This window comes from Meriones unguiculatus, chromosome 9, assembly GCF_030254825.1.
Source record: "Meriones unguiculatus strain TT.TT164.6M chromosome 9, Bangor_MerUng_6.1, whole genome shotgun sequence".
Lineage (NCBI taxonomy): Eukaryota > Metazoa > Chordata > Mammalia > Rodentia > Muridae > Meriones > Meriones unguiculatus.
Genome location: NC_083357.1, coordinates 62,200,233 through 62,221,705, shown reverse-complemented (window position 1 = coordinate 62,221,705; position 21,473 = coordinate 62,200,233). Strand labels below are relative to the sequence as shown.

Genomic DNA, 21,473 nt, shown 5'->3' with positions numbered 1-21,473 from the left:
ACACACATGCACACACAATGGCTATCTGAGAAAGGAAAAGACCAGCAATCCTAACTGGCTCCTACCTGAACTGCACTAGCAGGTGAAGTTAGAGGTCACTCTAAAACAGAGCGAGAAGCACAGAAAACACCAGACAAAAGCTCAAGTGAGCACAACAGGAAACTGAGTAGTCCAACTAACTTTGGCCTTAGGTCTGACTTTCTGGATTAGGGTTTTATGGAAGGTCACTTTTCTCCCCTGACACCACTATCCTGTACTTACCACCTGTACTGGCCAATGAGCATGGACCAAGTCCTTGCTTCTTGTAAACAGAGTATGACAAAAATGATGGGATTCTAAGAGAGAGGCACTTCAGAATGCCCATTTTCTCATGTCCTGTTTTTGTATACTCTGGTGAAACCAGCTGCCATGTTGTAGAAGTTCACCTGATGGGCACACAGGGATGGACTGGAGAGAGGCCTTAGTTCAACATTAGGTGAGCCTGCAAGTGATCCTTTTCAGTGGGACCTGAGTTTACCTGAAGCCAACTGAGAGATGCAGAAATGGAGAGGCTATACCATGTTGGGGCCATGCTGGTGTCACACAGCTGCAGTCCAGCAATTCAGGAGGCTAGGGCAGAAGCACTTGAGCCCTCAAGTTGGAGACTGGCCTGAGGAATTTAGTGAGATACATTCCAAAAATATACAGCTTGCTGGGTTTGTGTTCTACTATAGAAGCAGCATTATAATAACTAAGGTTGGATCTTCTCAGGCATCCTCAAGGTCATTTTAATAACCCCACTTGTACAAAACAGTTAGGGGCAGACACCTTTTCACATCTAAGGTGGACTTTTCTTTTAGTTGAAATATTGAGCATTTACTTAATCTCCTTTCTTTTCTGTATCTCTAAATTGAGGGGAAAATTTCTTCCTTACAAACAACAGCAAATAAATGACATATATTGAATACATAAATGTCTTTATCTTTTCTCTCCTTCCTTTCTTCCTTCCTTCGTTCCTTCCTTTTTGAGACAGTGTTTCTTTGTGTAGCCCTGACTGTCCTAGAACTAGATCTGTAGAGCAGGCTGGCCTCAAACTCACAGAGATTGGCCTGATTCTGCCTCCAGAGTGCTGAGATTAAAAGCGTGTGCCACCATCAACCAGCCAAGTTAGTTTTCTTAAGAAATATAAAATTGTTCCTCAGGCTCCATAGGCTACTGGTTCCAGGAACGCCTGGCACGTACCAAAATCTGTAGATGCTCAAGTCCCTTCTATAAATTGGCACAGTATTTATACAGTCACATGCAAATTCTCCAATATACTTTATTATTCTTTTAAAAATTAGCGATGGGTCTTGTCACATAACTGATAGTGGGCCTGAACTTCAGAGTGCAATAAAGCAATTTCCTTGTCTCACCAGGGTGTGCCACTATGCTGGACAGGGCTACTACACTTTATGCAACCTCTAGGTTATTGACCATACATAGTATATAGTCATAGTGTAATGTAAATGCACTGTAAATGGCTTTACTGTCAAGGAATGATGTTTAATACAGAAGTGATATTTTCCTGAACAGTTTCTATCAGCAGTTGAATTCACGAGTACAAAACTCCCAGATACACAGGACCCAAGGTACACAGTAATATATATATATAGTTCATATGTGTATATGTATATGCATATTTACATAGATACACAAAACAGTGTCTAAATTCTTTGCATATCTTATTCTAATACCTTGCACACTACCTATGTGTTGTAGATCTCAAAGTACCTATTATTTCTCTATCTGGAAATGTTTAGAAGTTCTCTTTTCATAAAAGTTTGACAAATACATTCTCACAAATAATCTAGAAGTTTTTTATTATTATTATTTAGACAAAAGTCTAAAATTAGGAGCCAATCAAATGTACTGTTAGCCTTTTCAAAAGTATAAAATTTCACTATTTGGTTTAAATGCTAAGGTTAACTTAGAGTTCTTTTGTCTCTTTCATGGTGTCCACTGGCTGATTTTCACCAAGCCAGTAATTTTTGTTCACCACATCACTTGTCCCAGACTGGTTTCTTGCTACATTTGAACCAATATAGCTGACAAAGTCTTGCCCCTTGGCTGTAAGCTTGAATACAGGGCTATCAGCTTTGGGGAGGGGGTACTGTCCCACAGGCACTTGGCAGTTACTCATCAAGTGTGGTTTCCTACGTACAGCCACTCCTGCCAGTACTTTCTCTACTTCCCCTTGACACTGGATCACTGTCATATACACCTATCTCCCAACATCTTGTTGGACTGAGCTTTCCCTACAACTCCTATGTGTATGTGAGGTCACAGTTACAGCAGGCACTTACAGGCCCACTTAAAGCCATTAGGATTATTAGCTGATTTAGGATAAGCAGGATAAGGAAACCCGGAGGGAACTGGTTCTGTTTCTGGCTTTCTAATTTATCAAAGTCAAATTTTCATAGTCTAAATTTTTCATAAGTACTTTCTAAAAGATTTCATCATTTCATTCTTTTCTTATCACACTTGAGTGCCTAATAAACGTCTTTCCCAGGCCGTTGACATTGAGCCAAAGTTCTGCTGTCTCTTCCCGTATCTCACCAGCACAAGCAACAAAAGTGGGGTTTTGTTAAAGAGTTACGACTTTTAGGGACCACTTACAGGCAGACGATGAGCACACTGATCAGGTTCTAAATGTTTGCTGAACAAATGGACAGAATATAAGAGCAGAATACAAAGACTAGGAGAAGCAGAAACTGTGACTCCCTCAATGAAGAGCACTTGACATCAGTGATGCAGAGATGGATAGGAGGTAGGCTTGGTGCTGTATACTGAGCTTATCAAAACCGAGCCTCAAAACCAGACATTTCTCAGTACTAACTGGAAACCCCATAATCCCCGATTTTTGTTTCAGACCAAATTATTTTTAGAAAGAACAAAGACAACTGCTATGGCAAAGCATGATGAGCACTATTCAAGAGGGTATCCAGTCACTAAAAACAGAACAACTCTTCTTTATATTTGGCTTTTTAAATGAACTTGCTGACCAGGACAGACTCACGGACTGATGAACCACACTAACTCTGAGTCTTAGTAGGAAGTAATAGAAATGTGTTTTTCCATCAGCACTCTTGGAGTCTGGGTACCACAATGGTCCCTTGAAGTCTAATTTACTGACTTAAAATGAAACAAAGGGACTGGGATCACAAGGCTCAACAGTCTGTGACTCCATCAAAGTACAGTCATTGTGTGAGGACCCTCCTTAAGGAGGCCTTCCCATGGCTATCTAAAACAGTAATGTATGAGTACTTAGAGATCATTCATGCTACAGGAGAGGCCATTTTGTCTCAAAACACATGGCTGACAAAGTTAAAGCACAGGCAAATGTGGGCTTAAAAAGTTTTCTTTGTCCACTTGTTTTCAACAAGAAAGGTGGCGTCTAACATGAATCAGGCCTGGAGGGGTAGGTGTGCTCTCGTTGCTAAAGTGGATCAGTTAAATTTTTGTTACTGTAACAAAATACCATGACCAAAAGCAACCTAAGGAAGAAAAAGAGTTTATTTTGGCTTGTGGTTGGTTCCAGGGGTTTAGACCTTAGAGCTTGTACTAGTGGGAGAGGCATGGTAGCTGAAGCAGTAAGCTGAAACACAGAAAGCAGGGAGACTAAGCAGGAAGTGGGGAAACCCTCAAAGCCTGCTCCCAGAGGTGTGCAAAAAGACTGCATCTCCGAAGGTTCTGCCCCGCAGTGATGACTTCCTCCAGGGAGGCTGCACCCTCCCAACGGTTCCATAACCACCCAAACAGCACCACCAACCGGGGACCAAATGTTTAAAATACATGAGGCCATGGGGGACATTTCTCATTCAAATCATAGCATGACACATCTTGTGAAAGTTGGTGAGGACTAGTAAGACCTCACCCATAGCACTCATTTGGCCAACTCAACACCCTGCAGGTGTTTTAATTTTACAAATGAGGGAATCCAGCCTAGAAGAAATGAACTGATTCAGCAACAAGAAACAGAGCTGAAATTCAGACTCTAGTCTGTGTGACCTCTAAGCCCATTCTGTTCAAATTTCTTCCCGTTATATAGTTAGACCTAAACAAATTCCTCAGCAAACAGCCAAGGAATGTCAGCTCAAAAGGACAACAGCTTTAACATGCATTTTAAAGCCTTCTGCAAGGTGAACCTTCCACTCCCATTCTTAATTCTTCAATGTTTATGAGAAGTTTATGATAATATCTTATGATTTTCATCATTTTTTAAGATGCAGACTCTCTCACTAGTAGCCCAGCTTGCCCTCGAAGTTTTCTCCTGCCTTTGGCTCTTATCTCCCAGGTGCTAGAATTACAGGTGTGTGCCATTATACCTAGCAATGCCTTATAATGACTTCATTAATTAAAGACTAAGGATTCTAATCTTATAAACCATTTAATTAAAAATACAAGGCACCAGAGTAGCTTCTTAGGTGGAATATTTTCCTTTTAAATTGCTCATTCATTAATAATCTAAATTTTAAGGTGAATGTGATAAAATTCTATTTCCTTCCCTTCAAAACGGCATCTCTCTCTCAATTTTTTTTTTCCAGGAAGAGTAAAATGTAGTGTCACAATGAGGAAGGATGACTAATGTCTTCTACATAAATTTTAGGATCATGTCAACTGAGGCAAGAAGTCACACAACTGTCAAAGAACAAGAGTAATAGGATTTTTGAATATACATCCTAATAATAAATCAGATGCTAATTCAAACCAACTCCAAATGATTTAAAAGAATTCGTCAAATTTTCTTCATCAGTAAGCTTGAAAAATTTTAATTTATTGTTTTCTTTACTTGATGGTCTTATTACTAACTCAAGCTACTTAGATTCATTAATTCCAGGCACTTGACCAAGATCTATTTTGAGAATCCCTGTGTAGTTTGAAGTAAAATCAGGGAGCTCAAGTCTCAAATCCGACTCCCAGTGATTTGCTTGAATCACATAGGATTTTATTTTAATGTGTAAACCAACACTTAAAAAAAGATTAAAAAAATATTCACAAAGCAGCCAGATTTGAGCTTCTTAAAAAGAAAAGAAAAAAAAAGGGTAGATTTGGCAGCTCAAATTCCTAAACAGCCAAGACATACTCAGTGTACTCCAGCTGACTCAACACAGGAGTGTGACAGTCTAGGCCCCATCTCATGCCTATATCTGAGAGCATCACCTAGGGAAACATGATCAGAGGAAACTAGGGTAGCAGGAACCCTTCAGCTGACCAAATGAAGCACTCCTAGTACCAAGCCCAAGGTGACACTCTAGAGCTCTGCTGCCTGATGCCAATTAAAGAATAAAGAGCTTTTAAAAAAAATTCTACTTCTTTTTTAAAAAGTATTTTTTCCCCTGGGGCCTGCCCCACCCCCAAGCCCATGTGTGTGTACACACAGATGTGCTCACTCATGTGTGGGAGGGCAGAGCCACAGATTGATCCCAGATGTCCTCTTTTATTTTCTACCTTACTTTTGGGACCTCCCCGAACCTGGAGCTTGCTGTTTAGACTAGACTTGCAGGCCAGCCAGCTCCTGGGATCTGCCTGTCTCTGCCTACCCCTCCCTGGAGCACCAGATCACAGATGCACACTAAGTGCCTGGCTTTAAGGAAGCTGCTGAGGTGGGAATGTGTGCTTGCAGGGCAGGTGCTTTCCTTAATGAGCCACCAGCAGCCTCAAACAGTGCTTCTATTTTAATGCCAGTTTATCCAGGATAGAAAAATGACAAAACTGAGCTTTTTGCTTTATCACATCAGCATATTCTTTTCAATATTAGACTCTCCGCTTTGCCGTCCACAACTAAGATCTATCATGTGTTCCAAAGCCAAAATGCAAGACCTGCTCAGGGCCAGAATGCACACCGTCTTCTCTAGCTGCATGTTATGCATGTTATATCTTCCAAGATGCCTTTTCCTTTTTACCTTTTGCCCACCAGGTGGTGAGATGAGAAACTGGTTCTGTTTCAACTAATGCTCTCTTTTAAAGGGAAGGTTTTAGATGAGCATCTCCCAGATAACCTCCAGGCCCCTGCCCTAACCCTCTCTTCTTCCAAGCTCCATTCACACTGTTCGTAAAACATACTGATGTTACTCCGGAAGCCAGTTATTTTGTTATGTTTTACAAAGAATGGGTTAGCAAAGGGGAAAAAGGGGACTTTGCTCAAGGTCACAGAAAAGGCAAATTAAGACTCAGAACTTCTTAAGACTTGGCCCAGGAAAGTCTTAGGAAACTTCCTAAGACTTGGGAAATCAGAAACACTGACCTTTGAATACTACTTCTGACATGCCAAAACTATTTGCAGCTGAGTACATAAGGACATAAACTTAACAAGAGGAAATATGTAATGGAGGCCAGGGCATGGGTAGTCTACTACAGGGAAAGAAAGCACAGCCCTAAGATTATTAAGGAGGTTTAAGAGGTTGTTAGGACCTGGGGTCCCATGTGGTCCAGTGTGCTCAAGGCAGAGAGGGGCAGAGACCTTGCATCCTATCCTACTAATGAGACATCCAGAAGATCCATGCAAGACAGGAGAAAAGGGTGCAGAACACTTCCCTTTCCATCACACAGGGGGGCCGCAGGACATGCCCTCAAAGAGTGAAAACTTCCCAAGTCCCTTGGCTTCCACTCACCTTCCTGTTTACTTCCTGTTTGCAGCTCCCTTTACACTTACTGATCCCTTTAAATCTCAGAAACTTCTCTGAATTTGCAGCCTCCTTCTTCATGCTCACTGCTACCAACCCAGTTCAGACTTTTGTCAGCTGTTGCTGAAATGGTCCCCCTGCTGGTCTCCCTATCCCATCTCAAGCCTCCCCACTCCATGCTGCTTCCAGAGTTCCTTTCTTCAAAAACAAATTGGTCATGTTATTCTCCTTGCATGCTTCCACTAGTGAACTGTGCATACTCAATGGTGCAAATCTCAACCTCACATGTTAAGAGACTCTATAACCTCATTCCAACCTGCCTCCTCTTTATCTCTCTAACCACACTCATCAACACTGAAGTTCTCACCATCCCATGACATGAAAACCGGTGCTCCTTCATAACTGTTATGTATGTGGGTGTGTGTACATGTGTATGTTTACATGTGTGTAGAAATACACTGTATATATATATATATATATATATATATGTGGATACATATATTTATATATGTCAATTGTATGCATATGAAAGAATCAGACTAACTTTGTAACCTATGTTTCTTTAATTGCCTTATAACTTATATTTTCAAGTTTTAGGCCCATATTAATTAAATCCTCTTAGTGCTTCTCCAGAGAACAGAGGAATGTAAAAGTTCCTGACATTGGCATTCTGTGAGGGCAGAGATAAGGAAGAGAACAAGCAGAGATCTCTACTAAGTGGAGAGAAAATCATCGGCCTGCGCCTGTGAGATGAGCTTTGTTTGGAAACTGGGCCAAGTGGCTCCAATCCTTCTCCTGAATAGTTCCTGACCTTTGATCTAAAGCCTGTAGCCCCCACATCTCAGAACAGACACAGGATGAGTTAATCACTCTCCCACCGTTAACTGCAGCTATATCTCATATGGCAGGAAATTCCAAACTGACTTGAAGATCAGATATTTACGATAGGGCTAACCAGACCTAAGAGTGCCCAGAAACAACCAATTATTTTAAAAGTTAAATACCTCATCCAATCATGATTTGCCAAGATGGCAACCTCTGAAAATTCCCGAGCTTTGTCTTGTAAAAACCCAAAGCCTTTGTCTCCCAGTGCCACTCCTTGCTGACCAGCGAGGGCGACCCCATTGCGCAACGGTCAAAATAAACCTCATTCGATTTTGCATTGATGATTAGTCTCCTGGGTTCTCTTCATACCTTCTTAAAATTAGGCTCATGCTGGGCCTAACACATGTGTGGAGACACAAACACATATAACACATATGTGGAGACCCAAAGCTGATGTAAGTATCTTCCTCAATGGCTCTCCCTTTACTGACTGCAGCAGGGCCTCTTGCTGAACCCAGAGTTCACCAGTTCTACCCAGTCTAGCCAGCTTGCTCCAGGGAGCCCTTGTCTCTGCCTCCCAAGTGCTGGGATCACCTGCTCACTCTTATGTCCGTTCTGGGCATCTTAACTGTGATCCTCATGAATACTACTTCTGACATGCCAAAACTATTTGCATGAAAATGCTTCATCCACTGAATTATCTTTCTGGGCCCCCTCTTTATTTAGATAAGAAGGTCTTTTCTTATAGTTGATTGACTTCGTCTAAGAAATGTCCTCCTCAGCTTCCTTAAGCAGAAAACATGTTTTCTTACTTTAAAAAAACTATTTATAGTGTATATGTATGTGTGTACGATGTATGTATGTGACAAGGCACATGTACAGAGTCAGAGGCTAACCTGCAAGATTTGGGTCTCTCCTACCCTGTGGGTCTTGGGGATCAAATTCAGGTCTTCAGGCTGGTAGAAAGCCCCTTTACCCAGGGATCCCTCTTGCCATCCCTAGCTCTTTACTTTCTGAGGGTCAACAGCACTGTGGTGAAGATTTCTTATGACAGTCCCGGGAAGACTTGAGTAACCTGGATAAATTAGGCCCAGGGCGTCCATGGAGCCATGTGTTCCTAGAGCTCCCACACCCAGCATGGGGACTGATTGTGTGAAGCCCTTTCACATTTTACTCTAACAAGATCTGTGATGGAGCATAACAAGAAGGCTGTTCTCACCGCTGTATATCCTTATTCTTCCACAAGGAGGCAGACTGGGCCTTTGGCACTCTTTCGATGAAATTCACCAGCTCTTCCATGAGAAGCCTGAGTTTAAACAAAGCATGGAGAATATTGAAGAACAATTTGCTGCCCACACCGTAGCCAGGACAGGTGATTCACCTGCCTTCCACTAGCCTGTCTCATTATGCAGAAATTTGATGCAAGAAGCGGACACATGCTTTGGGAATCAGAAATGCTCCACTTAGAGCAGTGGTTCTCAGCCTGTGGCTTGTGACCCCTTTGGGGATTTAAATGACCCTTTCACGTTGGCAAGTTAAGATACCCTGCATACCAGATATTTACATTATGGTTCCTAACAGTAGAGAAATGACAGTTTTGAAGTAGCAACAAAATAATTTCATGGGAAGGGTCAGTACAACATGAAGAACTGTATTAAAGGATCACAGCATTAGAAAGGTTGAGAGCAACTGGCTTAGAGAAAGACCTCAAGAACTAGTTTGAAATCTGCCCAAAAGATCAGCAGTGGGGCAGACCTCTGCCATTCCGAGATGGAACATGTGAATATAACCAAGGGAATCCAAGGAATGCTGCACTCAGCTGGCTCAAGACTCTACAGACGCTGATAGCCTCCTGAAAGCTAGAGTATAATCAAAAGGCTAGAAATAGAGTTGGCTATGGCAGCTCATGTCTATAATCTCAGCACGTGGGAGGCTGAGGCAGAAGGACTGTCATGAGTTCTAGGCTAGCCTAGGCTACATAGTGACTCCAGGCTAGCCTGGGCTACAGAATGAGACTATCTTCCAAAAAGCCATATATCCATCTTCCCACCTACCTAGAAATATATATTTTCGACATCTAAATCCAGTTCATGCTCTAATATAGATAACCTACACAGGCTAATATCCTCTCTCTATCAATGTACAGACAATGGCAATATACACATTTATTGGTAAGGGAAACCCAAACAAGTCCACTTCCCGTCCATCCATTTCCCTAACTACTCTGTCTCCTCCTTGAGGCAGCAGTGCTGGCTGCAGCACCCCAGGATCTGAAGTCCAGGTTCATTAGTGCTCCAGGGTGCTCCATCCTTAAGTGCCTTCTTTCTCAGACTGCAGCCTAACACTCGCAGCTCTTCCTCTCACTCTGCTGCTGTCTGCTTTTCCTATAACGGCCCTTTGTGGTCCCTGGAATCCTTCACTGTTTTTGTATATGCTTCAGGTAATGTTCTCACACTAAAGATTCTGTTTCATTTCTTGTCACTAGTTCATCTTGTTGATATTTGTAAGACACTAGAATACAATCTAACAGTTTATTGTATACTGGACATCCTGTATATTGGATCCTGAAAGTTTTAGCTTATATTGGTTATTTCAAGGCAATATATTATGGGGTTTTTTTCCAAAAGTAATAATTTTCTTTACAGTTTTTTTTCTTGTTTCTTTTCTCTCAGTAACTGATTTTACAGTAACTTTCAGCAGCCACCTATACTGTGAAGGCCTCGTTAGGGTAAGGAAGAAAGCATAACCCTCTTGGTTGACTGAATATTGTAATTTTATTTTTAAAGATTTATTTATTTTTGTGGCCAGAGAGATGGTCCAGTGGTTTAGAGCAAGGGTTGCTTCTGTAGAGGACCTAGGTTTGGTTCCCAACACCCACATAGTGGTTCACAACTACCTTTAACTCCAGTTCCAGGGGACCCAAGGCCCTCTTCTGAACTCCACAGGCACCAAACACAGGAATGGTGCACAGACATACATGCAGGCAAAATACTCACACATAAAATAAAATAATATAAAAATTATTATGTGTATACGTGTGCCTGCAAGTGCATGCATGTAAGCAGGTGCCTGTGGAGCCAGGAGCAAGATCCCTGGAACAGGAGTTATAGGCGATGTAAGCTGCCTGATGTGTGCTGGGAAATGAGCCTGGCTCACTTGTAAGAGCAGCAAATATTCTGACTGCCGAAACATCTCTTGAGGCACAAGACTGCTTGTTCTTAAATCCTTGGAGTGCTATATTTCATTCTGTCACCGGGGAAGGACAACTTAACTGCTTAATTACTCTTCTTCCCTTGTTTTCTACAAGCTGTCTCGATTTATAGGCCTCAGTAAATCATGGAAATGGGAATATTTTCAAAGCAAAATAATAGTTTCTTCTTTTTCTTCTTCATTTAAATATGCAGAGTTCCTCTGCTCTGAAGCTCTTTGCTCTGGATCTTTGTGGCATCTTTCTAAGCCTCTGTCCTACTCAGCATCCTCTATAGAGGAGCTGCCTATGAATGCTCCACCGAGCTATGCTAAAAGACTGGCACTGCCAGGGGAATCAGTCTTTAGGCATCTCCACTGAGCATTCCTGTGTATAAAGAGCAGCATACTTTTCCCTGTTCCTGGGAAATAAGTTAGACACTTCTGGTAGCACATTCAACAGTGGCCGCTGAAGGGGCTTGGTAGCCACATTGCTCTCACCTGCCGATCTGCATGGTGGGTTCTGTGGCATACACTGTGCCTGTGAATCCCGTGTGCTCGGTGATGTAGGGCAGCGCCATCATGCAGTGATAGTTAGAGATGAGGATCACATCGACTGTAGACAGGTCTATTAGCTCGGTCTGAAGAGAAAGGGAGGGATGATATGCGTCTGTGCCAGGGCACATAGATCGGCAGGACGGGACTGACAAATGATGCTGTCAGAATGGAGAGTAGTAGTTTCGCTTCTTCAGAATAATGAGGCCTTTCCCGCAACGCCGCCCCTCTCTCACCGTGGATGTCTCCTAATACTGACAGCTGACAGCTGGGCAGAATGGCTCGCTGCAAGATTGTGGCTGGCTCACCAGTGTCACTCTGATCTTATAAGTTTAGCAACCTCATCTTCAAAGGTCAAATAGAGAGACAACTAAACTTTTTTCATTTTTATTTATTTATTTATTTATTTATTTTTAGGTTTTTGACTTCTCAATGTTTGGCTACCATATTCATAGGGGAAGAAACAACAGCAACAACAAAAGAATGGTGTTGACTTCTTTGAACTCCAAGGGGCTTTTTATGCACCCATCTAGCACCTTTCATGCTTTTCTTGAGTCTCCTCTTTCCACCTAACACGCCTTTGCATACTAGTTGGGGGGCAGGTGAACTCAAACACAGACTGAGAATAGGGAGCTGAGCCACTGTAGCTCATAGCCAGCAACTCTCCCTCCCAGAGAAGTTAACCCCCAAACATGGGATACACTGAGGATAAGCATAGCTGGGTCACAGGAGTGTGTGAGTGTGTAGGACACTGGGTTTGTGGAGTCCTGCTCAGAAAAGTAACAAAGATATTGATGACATAAACAAACAATAAGAAGCAGAGTGCAGAGTGCCAGATACTTTCTGGCTGAGTGACTTAGCATACAAATAATTTAATAAACCTGCCAGCATCACCAGCCTGTGAGTGAAGGACACAAGTGCTTCACTGCTAGGACAATGATGCTGTGTAGCAATCTCCTCTTAGACAAAATATTCCATCTCAGATGAGATGCAGAGAGTTGGCAAGGGAGGTAAAACATTCCATTCTGCTCATTAAAATTTAGGAAGTAAACAACACAAAGACTTCAGGAAGTCCCCGAAACTGATCTGATTCACCAGCCCTCCTACTCCCACTTTCCCCAAGCTTAAATAAGCAGGAAGGACTGCTGAGGACACTCTCAGACTAGCAGAGCTACCCAAAAGAGGTTCAGACCTACTGAGTTTGCCCGGAGAGACACTCCCGGACTTGTCCAACTACCTGCAAGTTGTGCAGTACACTCCAGGTTTCTATCATTGGGAAGCTATCACCCATGCTGGGGTGGGATTTTGGTGATGTAAGTGTCATTGAGTCATTTCTGTCCTCTCACCCATATTCCTTCAAGTAAGACTGGTAAAATTCATTGGTTTACCAAGCTGGACTTTGGGCATTCTCACGTTGGTTTATTATTGGTTCCCTATCTGGGGAGGGTAGATGTTTTACATTTCCCCAGGAAGTGTGTCACACTTCATATGACAACAGAAACCAATATTCCACTCTATTAGCTTTAACACACTTCGCTCTGTACTTGCAAGACAATGTCCTCATGATGGTGGTGGTTCTACTCTCTGTTACTAGAGCCACTTTGAAATAAGGAGATTCAGACAGAGAAGCAGAGGGACAAACATTGATAGTTAAAGCAACAGTAAAGCCCCAAAGCATCCCCCTTTCCTCACAAGTAAGGGCACAAAAGAGAACCTGGGTGTCCTCTTTAGCCAAACATTAATGAAGCTTGGGGAGCTTGGTGGAAGTTTGGGGAGGATAGAAGGACCCGGAGGGGACAAGAACTCCATAAGAAGACCAACAGAGTCAACTAACCTAGGCCCACAGGGACTTACTGAAGGGACTTATGGAAGCACCAACCAAAGAACACGAACGGACTGTACCTAGGCCCCCTGCACAAGGACAGCTTGGTCTGCATTGGGGGTATCCTAGTAAGTAAAGTGGAGGCTGTTTCTGGCATGGACTCTGTTGCCTGCTCTTGGGTCACCTCCCCCTAGCTGGGCTGCCTTGTCTGGCCTCAGTGGTTAGAGGGTGTGCTTAGTCCTGATGAGACTTGATGTGCTGGGGTGGGTTGATACAGGGAAGGTCCCCTTTTCTGAAGAAGGGGAGGGAGGAAAGGAATAAGAATGCAGGAGGGTGGGCCCAGGAGAAGGGAAGGGAAGGGCCTGCGGTCAGGATGTAATGTAATAAATAAATAAATTTAATCAATCAAACAAACAACAATCAATCCATAGAGCCTAGAATCATGAAAGAATCTGCTGAGAAGAGTCAAAAGAAAAAAAATTCTTACCTTATGTATTAAAGACACATGATTACATAAACATTTCCCCCAAGTAATTTAATATTAAAATCCCACTTATGTGCTGGTATTTACATTTTTACATACTTTTACTGGAATAAAAGTAGTCTACCCTTAAAAGTGTTGATATAAGCATTTGGTTCTACACACCGTGAACAGGGTCACAGTCAAATGCGCTGGCTGCTTACTATACTGTACTGGATCATCTACAACACTCAATACAGACTTGAGGGAAACAGGTAAAGTAGTTTCATGGGTCTATGATTGGTCTGTTGGGCTCACTAGACTAGAGCTGGTGCCTCTCCTGTTTCTTCCACACTCGCTTGCTCTACATCTTAACAACAGTGTGGCTCTACTGTAAAACAGTGACCATTACCATTTACGTCATATAATCTTGCCTGAAAAATGATTTCTGGCCTTAGAACTTACAAGCATGAACAACACAAACCAAAGGTGCGCTAGGAACTGTAAGTTTCTTATTGAGAAGTTCTGTACTCTGAAGCAAGTCACAAAGCCCTCGGAGCACTGGTCCACGTGCTCCACATTCTTGCCCATGAAGTGAAGGTTGCAAGAGTCAATGCCATCTGTGGTATGCTGAAATAAGTGCAGCACCTGGGATGTGGAATCTCTGAACAGATGGGGAACTGGCCCACCAATTCTTAAGTGACAAATACAATAGTACTAGTGAGTGAGGGCTCAGGTCATGACACTTTATTCTTTGACTTTATAGTGACCGATTACCAGTGTGTTTAGTTTCCATAAGAATCACTTTTGTCTTACCTCTGGTAAACAGAATTCAGGCACAGAATCCACAAATACATGACCCGAGCATTCCTTTAGCTCCTAAAAGGGATGGAGAGGAAAATACTAAGAGATACTTAATGGAGACAATACCAAGGAAATGCAATCTCCACACCTAACTTAGAGGGTGAGAGGTTATTTTTAGATAAACCATTTCCTATTTAGGCTCATGCTGGCTAGGCGCCTGATTGAGGGAGAAACGCTGCCTGGGGCAGACTCCAGCTTTGAGCACACATTCCCTGATGCCTCTTTAAGAAGTTAGGAAGAACACATGCTGCTCTAATTTGTGATCCAGGGTTTCCTAAGAACTAGTTATCAAGTCAAAGCTCTGGGCCCTGTGCAATATCTAAGGAGCCAGAAACTGGAGAGGAAGCCATGGAAGGGAGGAAGGCTTATTTGTCAGATGCTACTGCCCAAACTTATATGTCCACCTTAGTTTGGGTTCTCCCAAAGGCTGGCTCTGAGAGCAGTATCTCAGATAAAGTGCTGTTTTCCTGGTAGTTCTTCCCTGCAATGAGGGTGGTGGGGGTGGTAAGCAGAAAGCAAGATGTCTGGAGATGAACATGCTATGAAGCCATGTTCCACTTGGGCAGCTGCATTTACTTACATGTGGAAACTCAAAGAGTCCTGAGTCCACTGAGAAGCAAGAGGTCTAGAGCCTCAACTTGCCAGTTCCCACGTAAGAGTAGCATCAGGAAAAACTCCCAGACAAAGCCACATGTATGAATGGGTGGAATCAGGTCAGAGCACGCTGAGCTGGGAAGGCTGGGGGGCTTGGGTGGGCCACTGACAGGGTGGCTGAGTGCCCCCAGAAAGCCACTGGCACTTTTAAATACAGGTCGGCGTTACTCGATCATCAAGTAGATGCCTATGACTTTGCAATAAAGCCAGGTGGGGTTTGACAGTACCCTTCACTCTTTTCAGGAAGGGAAGCACACAGTTTCAGTTCCACTATGTTTTCACAAGTCACCCAACAAATATTTCCACATATTCACACACACGTATCTAAATTTACCCTAATCTGAATCACTCTATGTCTTTATTTGAGAACAGGCATCAGCCGCATTACTATCCCTAGAAATTTATTAGTGTCTTAGTGTTTCTTCCCCTTGAATGCTGGTCTTGTAACCACTGTATTGCATGAGCAACGTTTAACTATTGAGAGGATGAGCCAGGGACAGATGAACAATTCTTAATTACAATGGACCCGCTAGCTAAAAACAAATGAGCAATTATGTTTAATGGGGGAAGGAGATTCACAGCTCCTTCAAGATGAGGCTAAAAATGATGAGCAACACCATGAACAGTTTCAAACCTCGGCATGACCTGAAGAGGCAACGTGATCTTCCTCTTCACAGTGCTATCACCAGGGCGTGCCCTATGATAAATTCTCCAATGCCTGCAGGAGGCACATTTGCTATTCCAAACACTTACAATGTCGCTGTCTTTCACTCACTGCTCCCTTTTAATGAAACACTCCCACATACACACGCGAGTCACTTTACTCACGTTGCAATGGTAATGCAATGCTTTTCAGCGTTTCTCGGGAATGATGATTTATAGCCAGTGGGAGACCCAGGCTGAAATCAGGCACACAGGTTCCTGAATGTCACCTAATTTTATAGTCAGCTATGAGAGAAGTCTAGTTTCAGATTATGCATCTGGCTTGCACTTGAATTTGGGGATCAGCTACAGGAATTAATTCTAAAAAAAGGCTGCGCTTCTTCAGCAGTGTCTGTCATAGGCTGTAACTGTCTTTCTCAGGTGAATCATGTGAGGATCTCTAAACTCACTCAGCTTTTCAGTTTTGAAGCACAGGCGAAGATGAGTGATTTAGAGGACCACGCAGTAGCCTGGAGAGCTCTGCAGGTTTTAATCCTCCACCTCTGCTAAAGTGTGTCTATGTCACAGTTTTAATTTTTTTTTTTTTAAGCATTGGGATCTCCTTTAATAAACTGACCAAGCTCTAATAAGCATCACCTTTGAGACCCTAATTACAACTGAAGATAGTTTTCTTTCTCTGGTGATAAATTATTTGCAAAGTGCTTAAAATTGTCATAGACACAAATGTGACCTGAGGCCAAAGACAGAGTCTTTAAAGATTGCAATTAGCAAGTATTAAAAACATGAATCTCAGGGTTTGGGGGAGAACACACATGAAAAAAACACATGGAGACTTGAGTCAACAGCTTTCCACTGTGTATAGGCAGGCTTTGGTTTTTGTTTCAGACATTACCTTGTCCAAAAAAGCATTTCCATCTTTTAGGGACCAGCCAGGAAGATTAGACAGCCTGGGACTGCAAAACAAAAATTGAATTATCCTAAATACATTATAATCTTCAGTAGATTCATAATGACTTTACATACACCATACAGTTAAAAACAGTTAAAAGGTACCAGCAGTGGTTCTTACGGACTAAACATGTTGTATAAAGCTAAACAATCTGTTTTAGACAGCAACAAATCAAGTAATCCAATTAAAAAATGGGGTACAGAGCTAAACAGAGAATTCTCAATAGAGGAATATCGAATGGCAGAGAAACACTTAAAGAAATGCCCAACATCCTTAGCTATCAGGCAAATGCAAATCAAAACAACCCTGAGATTTCACCTTACACCCATCAGAATGGCTAAGATCAATAACTCAAGTGACAACACATGCTGGAGAGGATATGGAGAAAGGGGAACCCTCCTCCATTGCTGGTGGGAATGGAAACTTGTACAACCACTCTGGAAATCAATCTGGCGCTTTCTTAGACAATTGGGAATAGTGCTACCTCAAGATCCAGCTATCCCACTCCTAGGCATATATCCAAAAGATGTTCAAGCATACAACAAGGACATTTGCTCAACCATGTTCATAGCAGCTTTAATTGTAATAGCCAGAAGTTGGAAACAACCCAGGTGTCCTTCAGTTGAGGAATGGATACTTGTGGTACATTTACACAATGGAATACTACTCGGCAATAAAAAACAAGGAAATCATGAAATTTGCAGGCAAATGTTGGGAACTTGAAAAGATCACCCTGAGTGAGGTATCCCAGAAGCAGAAAGACACACATGGTATATACTCACTTATAAGTGGATATTACACATATAATAATACTAAATAATCATACTAAAATATGTATAGCTAAAGGAGCTAATCAAGAATGACCCTGGGTAAGATGCTCAATCTTCATTCAGAAAGGCAAAGAGGATGGACATCAGATGAGGGAAAAAACAGGGAACAGGACAGGAGCCTACCACAGAGGGACTCTGAAAGACTCTACCCTGCAAAGTATCAAAGCAGATACTGAGACTCATAGCCAAACTTTGGGCAGAATGCAGGGAATCTTATGAAAGAAAGGGGAGATAGAAATACCTGGAGAGGACAGGATGTCCACAAGGGGAACAACAAAATCAAAAAATCTGGGCACAAGGGTCTTTTCTGAGACTGATACTCCAACCAAGGACCATTCATGGAGATAACCTAGAACCCCTGCACAGATGTAGTCCATGGTACAGATGTAGCTCAGTGTCCAAATGGGTTCCCTAGTAATGGGAACAGGGGCTGTCTCTGACATGAACTCAGTGGCTGGCTCTTTGATCACCTCCCCTGGAGGGGGATCTGCTTTACCAGGCCACAGGGGAAGACAATGCATCCAGTGCTGATGAGACCTGATAAGCTAGGGTCAGATGGAAGGGGAGGACCTCCCCTATCAGTGGACTGGGAGAGGGGCATGGGAGGAGATGAGAAAGGGAGGGTGAGATTGGGAGGGGCCGAGGGAGGGGGCTACAGCTGGGATGCAAAGTGAATAAACTGTAATTAATAAAAATAAATTAATTTAAAAATAAAATTGAAGCAAAAAAAAAAAAAAAAAGAATCTGTTTTAGAGCTGCTGTGGTGGTCCTACCTATAATCCCAAAATTGCGAGGTTCAAGGATTTCAAGTTGGAGGCCAGCCTAGACTATAGAGTAAAACCCCATTGGAACAAAGCAAAACAGCTGGGTATTATGATATAATATATATCTGTGATGGAGGCATCCTGACTTAGTGGGCAGTCTATGCTATAATGCCTCAAAAAATACCCAGGGCTGGGAATATAGCTGGGTGATAGAATGCTTGTCTATCATGTGCATGGCTCCGGGTTTAATCCTTGGTACTAATAAACTGAAACAAAGGGTGGGTATGTTACAAAAGAACAGTTTAGGACAGAACCGAGGAAATGAAAAGAATTTGTGAAGAACAGCATGAAAAGAGTGCAGATGAAATACTTGGAGCTTCCAGTCGCTAACTGCCTTGGCCTTATCTTGTTTTTGTTCAACAGCCATTGAGAGTGAAGGCAGATGGGTGGCTTCACAGATTTTGAGAAAGCCTGCCTTATGCTAGGTGCTGGGCTCTAAATTCCAGTCAAATGAATGCTCTGGAGTCAGTGCTGACAAGTGAATTACCCCAGGTCGCCTTGCACTCTTTCTACCTCTGATCCCCTTTTGTCCAAGAAATTCTTATGTAATCCTACAGAACTGGAGCGACAGCTCAGAAGTTAAGAGTGAGTCCTGCTCTTGCAAGGACCCACATTAGGTGTCTCAAAACTGCCTGCAACTATATTTCCAGGTTATCCAAGTTCTCTTCTGGCTTTTGAGAGTACCTGAACACACATAGTATACACAGACTCACACAGGCACACATACACAATAAAGTAAATAAATGATTCTTAAACTAGAAGCCAAACATTTCCTAATAATCATGAAGAAACAATGCTTTGGCATACATATAACCCTACCATCTACTAAAGATCAGATTAAATCTGCATACTGAGCTGGCTAAGCTCATTTGAATTTACGTATATAAATAAGCCTTAGTTGAATATCTGATTCTGTCTTCAATATTTTTCAGAGTTGATCAACATTTTGATATTGCAATCATCAATGTGGACAATGCCACTCTGCATGAATATATGATTTAAAAATGACAGGCGTTTTGGGGGTTGATCTGGTGCTATGTATTCAGTTGTTAAATACTGGCCCCCAAGAATTGGTTATAGCCCAGATGAGCTCACCAGTATTCTCTGACTGGTTAAATAAAGTTGCTGACAGCCTACAGCTGGGAAGATGAAGGGCAGGCAGAACTTCGGTTCCCAGGCTTGGGGTCTGAGAGGGACCATGAGGCTGGGAGGGGGGAGAGAGAGAAGAACCAGCTTTGGTAGCAACTATATTTACCTTCTAAGCCATTCTACTGGTTCAGAAATAGGTTTTTTTTATTGTTTGTTTGTTTTTGCTTTTCAAGACAGTTAAGAGCATTGCAGTTCATGACATGCAGTAGTCTGGAGTGGAGGGATTCAGCATGTGTACTGGCACTGCAGCATTTGATGCTGTGTATTCAGAACCTGACTGCCATGCAGGCACAGGATGCAGCGCAGGTGAGTGCAGACAGAAACTCCATTCGACTTTGAATTAAGTTTCGGTCACTGTACATTCAGGAATCTTTTTCTGTGAAAAACCTATTACAACATTCACAGTCAATCATGTAGGGTCCCAATGTACAATTTAAGAAGCTGGGTACTTGGCACCCATGGCTTAAGTTTCTGATTATGGAAAATGAAGCTACTTTTCCTAAGAGTTATAAAGTGACCCTTATCCAGGTAAATGGTTTCTGGAAGGTAAGACTAATTTCATGTACCTTAAGAAGGCTGAATGAAAAAAAAAATTATGGGCCAGCAAGAGGGCTTTGGAGTAAAAGTGCTTGCTAAACCTGAAACTTGAGATCATCCTCTAGATTCCATGGTAGAAGGAGAGAACCAAGTTCTAAAAGATGTCTTCTGACCTCCGTACATGCACTGCATACATGCCTCCTCCCCTCACATACACATCCTACCCATACAATAAAGCAAATTAAAAATCAGACACCCACTTATTTCTAAAGCATTATAACCCATTTGCCTAGAAAAATAGTAAAAGTCAAGTGAATATGACAGGCAGTTTTAAAAAATACATTTTTATAATTTCCTAGTATGAAATATATACATTTTAAAATCAGTAGATAACAACAACATTTACTTCTTTATTCAAAATAGTTGTTAGCAGCTCATTACTACTCTGCTCAAAGTGTAGAAAAAAAGGGAAGAGCGTCAGCATTTGGTCCAGTGCTGTAGAGCCAAGGCATTCACCCCTCACTCAGGATCTTTAGGTCAAGCACCCAGGCAGGTCCTGGATCCCTGACTGTGAATGAACACACCTGTCCTCTCACACAGGCAGGCAGTACATTACACATCCACACAAACAGCCAGAGAACAAGCTGTTCAAGGATGAGGTGTCACAGTAGTACTAAGTACCACAGAAGATGCCTAACAAGGACCAGTCTAGGTAACATCAAAAGACTAAACTCAAGTCTGGAACATCAGATTCCAGAGGAAATGTGGTTGAGGGCCGAGGTCTAGAGAGCACAGGAAAGGGAGCAAGCATTTTCACCATGCTGGCAGGAATGAGGAGGAAGACAGGATCCAGACACAGTGAAGAGTGGAAGAGACATAAGAATAGTAAGACATAACAAAACACTAAGGGGTTAGACAAGTGCTAGACAAGCTTGGGCTTGCATTTCTACAGGATGACTCTGGGGAGGGTGGGATCTTATATCTTCTGATAAAAGAATATTAATTCCAACTCAATTATGGGTGACATCAAAATACACCCACATTAGAAGGCTATATATATATATATATATAATAATTGATCTGATGTCTAAAAATGTCAAGGTCAATAAAACAGATAGATTGAGAAACTCTTCCAGATTGAAGGAGACTCAAAGCCAGACAAGTGAATACAATATGCGATCAACACAGGATCCTGGATCACAAATTCCCCTTTGTTTTTATTATAAACACTCTAATGAAAGCTCAATTGTTGAAATGCATAAGTACAAACAGATATACAGATAAGGACTTAAGAAGGAAGGTCAGCCGGGCGTGGTGATGCACACTTGTAATCGCAGCATTGGGAAGCCGAAGCAAGAGGATTATGAGTTTGAGGGCCATCTGTTCTGGAGATGGAGTACGGAGTGTTTGCCTAGCATGTGCAAGGCTCTGAGTTTGACCCTGAGCATCCACAGACACAGACACCCCTACTCTAAGTTTTCACTAAAACAAAGGAACGATAATTTAACAAT

At 42.3% G+C, this 21,473-nt stretch overlaps 1 protein-coding gene and 1 long non-coding RNA gene across 3 annotated transcripts in view; one reads left to right on the top strand and one right to left on the bottom strand.

The window, feature by feature from the left end:
- Nucleotides 1-21,473, bottom strand: part of Ints9 (integrator complex subunit 9) — a 92,998-nt gene that overhangs the window by 36,182 nt on the left and 35,343 nt on the right. For both annotated transcript variants that reach the window (XM_021654400.2, XM_060391331.1), the window contains 4 exons: nucleotides 16,566-16,626; nucleotides 14,309-14,371; nucleotides 11,157-11,296; nucleotides 8,689-8,775 (listed from right to left, as the gene is read on the bottom strand). In XM_021654400.2, coding sequence (XP_021510075.2) covers nucleotides 8,689-8,775; nucleotides 11,157-11,296; nucleotides 14,309-14,371; nucleotides 16,566-16,626 — 351 coding nt within the window. The remainder of the gene's footprint in view (nucleotides 1-8,688; nucleotides 8,776-11,156; nucleotides 11,297-14,308; nucleotides 14,372-16,565; nucleotides 16,627-21,473) is intronic.
- LOC132656492 (uncharacterized) overlaps nucleotides 1-21,473 on the top strand; it is a 78,791-nt gene that overhangs the window by 42,510 nt on the left and 14,808 nt on the right. The window lies entirely within an intron of this gene.